The sequence below is a fragment of the Berghia stephanieae genome, chromosome 2 (assembly GCF_034508935.2).
Source record: "Berghia stephanieae isolate SIO BIC M18660-M18661 chromosome 2, UCSD_Bste_1.3, whole genome shotgun sequence".
Classification (NCBI taxonomy): Eukaryota; Metazoa; Mollusca; class Gastropoda; order Nudibranchia; family Aeolidiidae; genus Berghia; species Berghia stephanieae.
Genome location: NC_088361.1, coordinates 18,535,592 through 18,548,091, shown reverse-complemented (window position 1 = coordinate 18,548,091; position 12,500 = coordinate 18,535,592). Strand labels below are relative to the sequence as shown.

The window sequence follows — 12,500 nt, the reverse complement described above, 5'->3', positions numbered from 1 at the left end:
ACAACCGACTGCCAGACCCCCCAGATACGAACATCAAGAGGAAGATCACAGATGCCATTGTCGTTCACAGATCCAAGTCGGCGGTACCAGCGATGGCAACGGCTATGGGAGAGCCGCTGAGTGGTAGGTACAAAACACGGAATTTCTGTAGTGACTTGGAAGCGGCTAGAAGCTCTAGACGGTAAATAGTTCTGTACTGTATCAAAATGAATGTAGCAGTGTCAAAAAATAGCAAAAAAATACAAAACACGGAACGTGTTGGGCTCCAAACCCTTCTTCAGCGAATTTCAGAAACTGTTCAAATGCTATCTTTAACTCTAAATATTACCGTATTTTTGACTAGTGTTATGTTAGCCGAAGAAGGGCCTTGGGCCAGAAGCGTTCCGTATTTAGTACTTTGTCCATTTTTGTACTGTTATGTTCGTTTTAGTAGACTACTATTACACAATTAGTTGAAGAAGACGTAGGATTATAAATGTGTCCTAAAGTGGATTGAATTGGATTCAATAGTCTGATGTCACGCCGCCCGGCAACGGCGGCCATCTTGGTTCTAAACAAAGAAACTCATTGCTTTCTATTATTCAAGCTGGCTAGAACGTTTCATATGTCTTGTGATCGGAATGTGTAAAAGTCAAAACATGATCAAATTTATGTTTTTTCCCCTCTGGATACGCTTTTATGCTCGCCGGAGAAATATTTCATACGGGCGTCCGCGATTGTTCCGATAGTTTAGAGCCAGTGTCATTAGGAAAGAAGTGACGTTACGACTATTGAATCCTATTCTGAGTTATTCAAGGGGTAAGCCTATTACATATTTGGCAAATTGGATTTTTTGTAACACTAAGGCTCCGAAACCACTGAACCAATCGTCACCAAAATTTTGCATGATTCTTACAATAGGATCCACCAGTCGTGACGTCATTTCCCTAAACTATCGGGACAATGGCGGACGCCCTTATGAAATACTTCTCCGACAATAATAAAAGTGTATCCAGAAGAGAAAAACATAATAAATCTGATCATGTTTTGACTTTTATACATTCTGATCATATGACATGTGAAAAAGTTCTAGCCAGCATGAAGAATAAAAAGTTTAGAACCAAGCTGCTGGTTGCTGGGCTTACGTGACATCAAACTATTGAATTCTATTGACATGAAAATGGATTGTGTGTATTATGAGATTGATTAGACGTCGTGATGATTTTATCGGAAAATCAAAATTATTTTCGTCAAATCCCATAAAAAACAGACGCCATTATTTTTAGCACGTGGGATGATTATCGGCCTTCCCGTTAGCGAGTATGACAATGAGGTTGGAGTACTTGCAGTGAATCGATACCAGGTAGTGATTTCAAGCATTATTTTGAATATAATTAATTTCTTAAAAGTCTAAACGAGTACCTGGCGTTGCCTCTGTAAATAAAAAAATTAAAAAGGCGCTTATATCACTATTGTTCTTAGCTTAGGACCCACTGTAAATTGCATTGAGCAGGGATTAAAAAAAAGAATTGATCTTTTATATAGCGCAATATTCACTACACGTGCTCAAAGCCCTTTACAAAGGGCCCTTGACCAACAGCAACACGTAACATGTAGAACGAGACAAGACGCTTAATAGGCGATTTTACAAAAAATTTTCTGACAGAGACAACTCTGTTAACGATCAGGTACTCATTTTACACCTGAGTACGATGCGAGAACTCAATTACGGGCCGAGCGAGGCTCGAACCCAGGACCTTCCGATCCGAAAGCGAGTGTCATACCACAAGACCACATAGTCCGCACAGGGTTTTTTTTTCGGGACGAGGCCTGTTGCAGGTAAGTCGCTATTACAATTTTGATTGGACAAAAACAACTTGGAAACGTCTCGCGCTAACATCAGTGACTTCTGCGTCTAAACTCTTTTTAAAAAACACTGAACCGAAGTGCGGCTAGCTATGTGGTCGTGTGGTATGACGCTCGCTTTCGGATCGAGAAGTCCTGGGTTCGAACCTCGCTCGGCGCATAGTTGAGTCCTTGGAAAAGGATCTTTACTCACGTTAGCTCGCCGCACTCTGGTGTAAAATGAGTACCTGACCGTTGACAACAGCGTTGTCTCTGTCCGAAAAAAAAATGTAACAATATTATCGCCTAACAGGCGTCATATCCCGTCCTACGTGTGAAGTGTTGCTGTTGTCCAGGGACCCCTCGTAAAGCGCTTTGATCACGTTTAGTGGATATTGCTCTATAGATAGTATGCGCTTGGCTAAGAAGCTCATAACATTGCCATCCGGAAGTATAACGGACCAACACACAAAACTGTGTGTATCCATGAACGTTTATAGTCAGGTTAATACAGTTCAGTGAGCATTACTTATAAACGCGGATGGCAAAAAACAATAACAAAGACCTGAGTGACGTCATTTCGAACTATCTATAATATAAAAGCTCATTTAAAAAAAGTGTGTAATGAGGGATTAGGGGGCAAACGATCAAGTAACGAGTTGTGATTATATCGAGTCGAGTGTGTCAATATTTTGTCTGCAGCAGTCTTTGACGTGTAAGGCCAAGAGAGTGAGAAAGTAATTGGACATAACACACATATTATTATTGTGACGCGGTAAAAGGATAGCCCCTCGGCCCAGACAATGGAAAACTTCAATGTTGTAAGTTTCAACACAGAAGGAATCTCCCATACCAAATGCAAGATACTGACAGAGCTAAAAGCAGATATAATTTGCTTACAGGAAACCCACAAAGACTCAAAACCACCTTGCATACCTGGCATGCAACTAGTAATACACCACGAACACCCAAAATATGGAAGTGCCATGTACACTCGAGAAAAATCTACCATACTGAAAAGCGATGATCACTCAGAAAATGACATTGAGATTCTCAGAGTAGAAACAACACTGATTACCATCATATCTGTGTACAAACCTCCATTAACCCCATTCAAGTGGCCCCAAATGAATCTATCCGATAGAAAACCAACCCTGATCATTGGAGATTTTAACAGCCATAACACTATATGGGGATATGAGCAAAATAACATTGACGGAGATGCTGTTGAGGAGTGGGCGGCCGGCAATGACCTCACAATCCTCCATAACCCCAAAGACAAGAAAACCTTTATGAGTGCCCGGTGGAAGAAAGGTTACAATCCGGACCTGGCATTCATATCCTCTCAACACTTCTCAAACTTTGAAAGGACTGTAGGTGAGCCTATACCGAAATCTCAACACAGGCCTATTACCATCAGCATCAAACCAGCTGTTAAAGCCCTCGAATCAAATGCGATACCACGATTCAATTTTAGAAAAGCAAATTGGGAAAACTTTACTAAAGATTTAGACAATGAGATCACCAATATAAAAAGTGACCCACAGAGATACGACGACTTTAGAACACTCATATGGAAAGTTGCAAAGAAAAACATCCCCAGAGGATGCCGAAAAAGTTATATTCCATGTCTCCAAGATGAAAGCAAGAAACTATATGAAAGATACATTGAATCATACAAGGTGGATCCTTTCAGCGAAGAAACCCTAGAACTGGGTGAAGAACTCACATCAATGATAGCCGATGAAAGATCAGAAAGATGGAAGGAATTAATAACCTCCACCAATATGACCCTAAACAGCAAAAAGGCCTGGACTACAATTTCAAAACTGAATAATGACAAAAATACCCAGACAAGAGTGGCTGCAGTAACACCTGACCAAGTAGCACATCAGCTTCTACTTAATGGGAAACCAGCCAAGAAAGCACGAGGCCAACTAAAAGCCCTGAAACGTGAAATGGACAAAGCCCTCAAGGATAGTGAAGATCATCTTGACTCTTTTACCCTGGAGGAGCTACTAGAGGCCTTGTCCCATCTGAAGGCAGGAAAAGCATCTGGACTGGATGGAATCACAACTGAGATGATTCAACACTTTGGCCCGAGAACCCTATCCTGGCTATTGGACCTCTTCAATGTATGCGCAAGGACAAACAGGCTGCCAAGTGCATGGAGGAAAGCAAGAGTAGTCGCCCTACTGAAACAGGGGAAAGATCCAAAATCCAAGAAAAGCTATCGCCCGATCTCCCTCCTGTGCATCGCATACAAGCTATTTGAGCGAATGGTTATGTCCCGCATGTCACCCAGTCTAGACGAACAACTGTCTCCAGACCAGGCTGGATTCCGACCAGGACGGTCAACATGTGGTCAACTTCTTAACCTTACACAATTCATAGAAGATGGGTTTGAGACAAAACAGGTTACTGGCACAGTCTTCGTCGACCTCACTGCAGCCTATGACACAGTGAATCACAAGATCCTACTCCTCAAAGTGGCTAAAATGATAAAGAATAAGAAAATTGTAAATATTATCCAGTCACTTCTCGAAAACAGGCGCTTCTTTGTTGAAATGGATGGCCGGAAGAGCAGGTGGCGCACCCAGAAGAATGGTCTTCCCCAAGGATCAGTGCTGGCTCCAACACTTTTCAACATATATACAAATGATCAGCCTGAGTTCCCAAATATCCGCCGATTCATATATGCTGATGACCTATGCCTCGCAACACAGGATGTGTCCTTCCAACCAATCGAGAGCAGACTGACAAATGCCCTAGACACCCTTACAAAGTACTACACTAAAAACTCGCTGAACGCCAACCCAGGGAAAACACAAGTGTGTGCATTTCACCTCAATAACCACCAAGCCCACAAAAAACTTAACATCAAGTGGAATGGCCAGACATTAGAGTACAACTACCACCCAGTGTACCTCGGAGTGACGCTTGATCGAACTCTGTCCTTCAGAGAACACGTGAGAAAGACCAAGGCAAAAGTGTCCACGCGTAATGCCCTCCTTGGAAAGCTGGCAAACATGAACTGGGGAACTGACCCTAAAACTCTAAGGACCACAGCATTGGCCCTCAGCTACTCAACTGCGGAGTACTGCTCAGCTGTATGGGCTCGATCATGCCATGCCTCCAAGCTAGACCCCGAGCTCAACAACGCCTGCCGGATCATAACGGGCCAGCTGAGAGCAACACCATTACCACTGGTCTACCGTGCAGCAGGAATAGCCCCACCACACATCCGGAGGGAAACCCATGCCCAAATACAAAAATACAAACAGGAAATGGACCAGAGACACCCCCTTCATGACCACAATTGCCCCAAAAGCAGGCTCAAATCAAGAAAAAGCTTCCTCACAGTAGAGAGCCTTCACCCAGACCACTCAGCATTCTTCCGCCTGGACAAATGGGTAGAATGGGACAAGACAGCAAACGATGCCCTCCAGCCCCCAACAGAAAAGCTCCCAGCAGGCACAGACCTCAAGAGAAAAGAATGGGTGGCGTTGAACAGAGCTAGAGCAAAGGTGGGAAACACCGCCACCAACCTCTTTAAATGGAAAATCTCACCGGGCACTGAATGCCCATGCGGTCACCCCAGACAGACCATGGACCACATCCTGTCCGAATGCTCGCTGGGACCTCACTGCACCAATGCTGACCTGAGGGAATGCAACCAGACTGCCCGGGACTGGCTGACTCACTGGCGCGACAAGATATGATGATGATGATTGTGACGCTCGTGACGGAATGAGTGGGCACGGGGTATAACTCTGCCGTCTTATGACAAAGGGACGTAAGCGCCATGTGGTTCGTTTTGAGAACTATGGTCGGAAATGAGTTCGAAATTTTAAAAGATTTGTGTTTATGTTTCAATTTCAAAATCTTGTATTTCTGATAGTGTTATAATAATATTGTACATTACGACATGACCTAGATTATATCGTGTGACGTGAAACGGGGATTCCCATACTATAAATAGCTCAATTTTGTATACATTGGCGCTTACGACCTTTGACCATATGACGTCAGAATTGTATACTTGATAGAGATTGCGGTAACCAAGTCATTAATCACCGTCGTGATTTTATAGGCGATTATTACAGCCGTTACGTCAGAGCTATGGAAGCCGTGAGACCACGTGATTAGACAGTTGATTGGTCTGGCATGCAGGAAATCGACAAGTCTGGAAACTCGGGGGAAAAAAAATAAATGAACAAACAAATGAATGAATAGTAGGCGAGAAGGCTAAATAAGTAAACGAAATGTAAGAAAATAAATGGAGACTTTATATATAAACAGTTGAATAAATGGATAATTAAATCGATAATAAATTCAATAAATTATAAAGAATGAATCAAATAAATATAATAAACTGTACTCATCCCTTATTTAGAAAAGGCAAATAAATTAAAATCGACTCAATGGAATGAATAACTAAATAATAAATAGATAGCAGATGTTTAATGATAAATTAAATATATTAATAGATAAATTCTACTCGTCGTTTCATAGCAATACAATAAACAAAGCAGTGTAATAAGATAAACAAAGCAATGTAATAAGATAAACAAAGCAATGTAATAAGATAAACAAAGTAATGTAATAAGATAAACAAAGCAATGTAATAAGATAAACAAAGCAATGAAATAATATTAACACAGCAATATAAAAAGATAAACAAAGAATGTAATAAGATAAAAAAGGCAATGTAATAAGATAAACAAAGCAATGTAATAAGATAAACAAAGCAATATAAAAAGATAAACAAAGCAATGTAATAAGATAAACAAAGCAATTAATAAGATAAGCAAAGCAATGTAATAAGATAAACAAAGCAATATAATAAGATAAACCAAGTAATGAAATAAGATAAACAAAGCAATGGTTTATAAAGTTGAAGAGCAGGTGTATATATTGAAAGTATAGGCTAATGAATTGATGAAAAAAAAAAACCCCAAAAAAAAGAACCCAACCCTCCCTTCCGTGCGGCATATGAAGGCATGACGATATAATGTAATCTATCAAACACATTCTTAGGTCGCCCATGTTGTCCAAGTTATCAAATTGAAGCGTTTGGGTCATTATAAACTTTTATGTTTTGTAATTTTCGTGATTTTTTTCTCTTAAAATCCGATTTCCAAGATATTAGACATATCCATGCCATATTACCGCTTGGAGTCGTTGGTGACATATGTATACCTGCCTTCTTGAACATTTAAAAACTCGTAGTTTTTATGGTATAAAAGCAGTAGACGCTATAGTTAACTATAAAGTGAACAAGTGACCATCAAAGTGATTAAATAACACTTCAAAATACTTTGAATGATGTAGTCTGGCATCAACTTTCATTTTCAATTAGTTTTCACGACTTAGAGATGCTCAGAAAGTCCTGAAATTGATGTCAAAATTTCGTACTTCTACGATTTTTTCGTATCAATAGACAGGTCTGACATCATATGCATTTATCAATCAGGTTCAACAGTAGTCACGTCACTTCCCTCGTAATGACGCATAGCAACCAGTTCTAAACTATCGGAACAATGGCGGACACCCTTATGAAATACTTCTACGACAAGCATAAACGTGTATCCAGAGGAGAAAAGCATTATAAATATGATCATGTTTTTGACTTTTATACATTCTGATGATATGACAAGTGAAAAAGTTCTAGCAGAGCACGAAGAATAAAAAGTACTGATTTTCTTTGTTTAGAACCAAGCTACTGGTTGCTGGGCGGACGTGACATAAGACTATTGAATCCTTTTGCTGTCCGCTCGCTTTTTCTCTGTGATTCTCACCATATTGATAAAGTAACACGACAACTACCTTTACTCTTTACTCGACAGAAACTGGAAGACATGCGGGGATTGGGCACACTAATGGAGAAATGGTTAAGTCAGCCATATGTCATGGATCGAAAGGTAGGTAGTTCAAATCCTGGTGAACAAAATACGGATATGAATATATTATGATTTATTACCTCTATACTGTTGAATGGAATCTTTGACTCACAAATAAACGATATAAAATTATTATATAATGTGATCAGTTTGTTGCCGTAGCTCCTGACTAATAATTTCCACCAAAAAAATAGTCCATGCATTAAAGAGGAAATACAAGGCACACTAAAAAGTCTCGACGCCTTTTTTGTATTTTCAAACATATAATAGATACATATTTAACAAAGGTTAAAAAACAAAGCTTTGTATGATATTATGTTCTTTCCGTTTATCAATTGAATTTTCTGCATAGTCACTGTTCCCATCCACACATCGCGTTGACAACGATGCACCAGTTATTGCATCGCGTAGAGGGAGGAATTCACGTGGCAAACGTCGACACTTTGCCATTACAGTCAAATTTGTCTCATTGAAGTGTCATTTAACCCTCTCCTTACCAGCCATTTTTAGTATTTCCCCAAAATTTCACACCCAACTAACACAATAAAATATTTTTTTATCACTCAAATACAATAGTAGTAAGTTCTTGGGATACATAATTTCTTTAACAAAACACACTGTTCATTTTCTTTAAATTTTATGATGTACAAAATAAATTTGAATAAGAAACATGCTGGTTGTATCGTAACGAATGTGACGATTTTCCTATTGTTGGTAAGGAGAGGGTTAATTCTTAAGAAAAGGAGAAAAAAACTCATTTGGAGCTAAATCAGAACTGTTATGGTGATATTATTCTACAACTCCAAGGAAACTTCCTCTTTCAATGTGACCGTCAGTTTATGTGAGCATTCTTGCTATCCAGCGGGCACAAGTGAATAACAAAGCAGGTTAATTGTTCACTTTATAGTTAATTATAGCGTCTACAACTTTTATACCATAAAAACTACGAATTGTTAAATGTTCAAGCTGGCAGGTCTGCATATGTCACCAACCATCTCCAAACGGTAATATGTCACGGATATGTCTAATATGTTGAAAATAGAATTGTTAACCAAAAAAAAAAAAATCATTAAAATCACAAAATGTAAAAGTTTATTATGACCCAAACGCTTCAATTTGCTTACTTTCTGTAACCCAGGATTTCTCGAACGTTCTATCCATCTCTTCCATATGAAATTCCAAGCCTTTGCTAAGTTTTGATTGTATTATCCGCCGTTGACTCGATTCAGTTTGTCAATTCTTTTTGTTGATTTGCTGCCATCGATCCACTTTGGACCATCACTACGATCTCGGGCGTTGAAGCTAGTAGAAACAGAGCATCATAAAACACTTAACCCACCTTTGAACTGTTCAAATAGGAACACCCGAGTCACCATAAACACATTTTTCAGCCGTTCATGAATGTTTACAAGTGCACCTCCCTCTGCAGTAAGGAAATCAATTTAGGTACAGCACCTTGTTTGATGCATAATTCCTTCTAAGTAATTTCTTCGACCCACAGGTTTTTTAAAATTGAGCTTTTTAATATCCACTAAACGTGCGCTTTACAAGGGGTCCCTGACCAAAAGCAACACTTAACATGTAGGACGGGACTTGACGCTTGTTAGGCGATATTACAATTTTTTCGGACAGAGACAACGCTGTTTACGGCCAGGCACTTATTTTACACTTGACTATTATGAGATAATATTAGTAAATAACCTTTTCCAAGGATTCAACTATGCGCCGAGCGAGGCTCGAACCCAGGACCGTCCGATCCGAAAGCGAGTGTCATACCACAAGACCACATAGCCGCATAACATGTTGGAAATCTGTTTTTTTTTTTTTCAAAGAGATACTTTCAAAACAAGTCATAGCAGCTAATTATTAGAATTTGGTGACTTAATGGAAGAATAAATTGCGCATGTTTTGATCCAGAGTGTACACATAAGATGGTGCGATGAAAATAATCGGAAATATCCGATAGGCGTCAAGACTTTTCAGTCAAGCCTAATAGATACGATTTTGCACAACGGATATTTGGACAAGAGATTAAATGATCTCGGAAAGAATGTTCGAATTCAATGCCTTAAAAATAACCATGATATCCATATATGTGACAAACTATTAACATCATCGCCGTTGTCATCGCCTTCAACAATCATCAATACATACCACAATCACCATTATCACGACACCATTTATAAATCAACTCCCCCCCCCCCCCTCCCAATACACTTATAATCTTCACTAATAAATCATCATCATCATCATCATCATCATCATCATCATCATCATCATCATCACCATCACCATTTATTTATTAACCACCCCCCCCCCTTTCCCAATACCATCATAATCTTCACTAATAAATCATCATCATCATCATCATCATCATCATCATCATCATCATCACCATCACCATTTATATATTAACCACCCCCCCCCCCCTTTTTCCCAATACCATTAAAATCTTCACTAATAAATCATCATCATCCTCATCATCATCATCATCATCATCGTATTGAAATAATACCCCGTCGCGTCACAACAAGAAATATATTTTAAAAATCCACCCACGTTCATTATTAGCCCCACCCATCCAATCAAAACCCTTATCCCTTATCCACTAGAGCATGGCCCTTTGACATGACATAATCTACGGGAATAAAATCTGTCTTATGCCAATGTTATTTACCCTGCAATCATAATCAACGATAAGCATGGGCTTTAAGTAAGCATTTATTTAAACCATTAATCTCTCTGTGCCGGGTTGGTTTTTGGAGTAGGTGCCAAAATGCCAGATTAAGGTCTTTATCACCTGTTTTACCTGTGCAAAAGGTAACATACCCGACAGGTGGACAGACAGACCTCTGTGCTTGAAGGTGAACGTTTCAGATCCATTAGATAGACGACATCTGGATTGGCAGGTGAGATGAAGATTGTGAATTAGAGCAATATTTATTGGTGATAAACATTTCGGTTGCTTCTCAACACGTGTGGAGATATTAAGTTAGTGACAAATAATTTACATGTTGTCAAAGTAAGAAATAGGATTCAATAGTCAGATGTCACGTCCGTCCAGCAACCAGCAGCTTGGTTCTAAACAAAGAAAATAAGTAATTTTTATTCTTCATGCTGGCTGAAACTTTTTCACATTTCATGTGATTAAAATGTAGAAAAGTCTAAACATGATCATATTTGTAATGTTTTTCTCCTCTGGATACACTTTTATGCTCGTCGGAGAAGTCTGCCATTGTTCCGATAGTTTAGAACCAGTTACTGAGTTACTTTGCGTCATTACGAGGGAAGTGAAGTCACGACTGTTGAAGCCTATTAAGGTACAGGCACCGGTGTAAGAGAAAGAACTGAATAAGCAAGCAAAATACAAGAAAAAAAACCATCCCAAAAATCTTTCGACCTCGATTGGGGATCGAACCTCAGACCTTTTGATTACAGGTCAGACGTGCTACCATTGCACAACGCATCATTACACGTCATGGTAGCACGTCTGACCGGTAATTAGAAGCTTTGAGGTTCGATCCCCAGTCAAGGTAGACTGATTTTTTGGGATGGTTCTTTTTCTTGTTGTTGTTATTTTCTTTCTTGCTTTGTCTGGCACCTTTCATACACACTTTTTCAGTTCTTTAAGTTGACAAATTAGGAAGCCGGCACTGTGTAAGATAAAAATATATGATAAGGTGTGTATACGGCTATGTGGTCTAGTGTTATGATACTCGCTTTCTGGTACTGGGTTCGAGCCTCGCTGGTCGCCTAATTGAGTCCTTGGAAAAGGGTCTTTACTCACATTCTCTCACCGTAACAGATGTAAAATGAGTACCTGGCCGTTAACAGCGTTGTCTTTGTTCGAAAACGATTGTGACATCGCCTAACGGACGTCATGTCTACATGTTATGTGTGACTGTTGACCAGGGACCCATTGTAAAGCGCGTTGAGCACTTTTAGTGGATATTGCGCTATATAAAGAAACGAAAAGAAAATATAAGAAAAGATCATTAGGAAATCTGAGGTTGTATCCTGATTTTGGGGGATAGTTTTTTTTCTTGTATTTATTTTCTCTACGTTTTTTCATATTCGCCTTTTCAACTTTAAAAAAATGTTTTTTACTTTTATCGCGTGGAAAGATAGATAGATAGACAAATATATATATATATATATATATATATATATATATATTATATATATATATATATATATATAATATACACACATACACACAAAATATATATACATATATTGAAAACTTTGACATCAGCTTTATATCTTTGGTTAAGGGTATTTAGACATTTCCTCACTCAACTCACGCGTGGATAGAAGACTTCTTTTGGCCATGGCGATTAAGGCAAACAAGAGTGCAAGCACACATGCAGCGCATAATGGACGACTTGTACTGTATGTAATCATATAGTTGTGAGACTGATCGATGAGTTAGTTGGTAGACTGGTTGGTTGATTGATTGATTTATCGATTAGTCGATGTCTTGATAGATAGAAATGGTGACATGGAATACCCGTGGCTTAGCAGACAGTGAGATGACAGCCTTTCCCTTCATTAGTGACCATTCTTCCTGAAATATTCATCTAATCATCGTTGAACTCTGACCTTTGTTCTCCACCTGTCGATTGACTCACACGTCGGGAACTCACACTAAAAAGATGCGTCATTGGATGAGGTTCGTCTTATACTGGAAACATCTCAGCAACTGCCCTCTGTCGTTGCTTCGTTAACTTAAAAAATCCGATACTGACCAGTAACATTTTTCATAGAAGAAGA

At 39.2% G+C, this 12,500-nt stretch overlaps 1 protein-coding gene across 2 annotated transcripts in view; it reads left to right on the top strand.

Annotated features, from left to right (window-relative positions):
• LOC144964426 (uncharacterized) overlaps nt 1-12,500 on the top strand; it is a 115,689-nt gene that overhangs the window by 13,671 nt on the left and 89,518 nt on the right. For both annotated transcript variants that reach the window (XM_078898669.1, XM_078898668.1), the window contains 2 exons: nt 1-123; nt 7,674-7,748. The exon at nt 1-123 is cut by the window's left edge and continues 13 nt beyond it. In XM_078898669.1, the coding sequence (XP_078754795.1) occupies nt 1-123; nt 7,674-7,748 (198 nt within the window). The remainder of the gene's footprint in view (nt 124-7,673; nt 7,749-12,500) is intronic.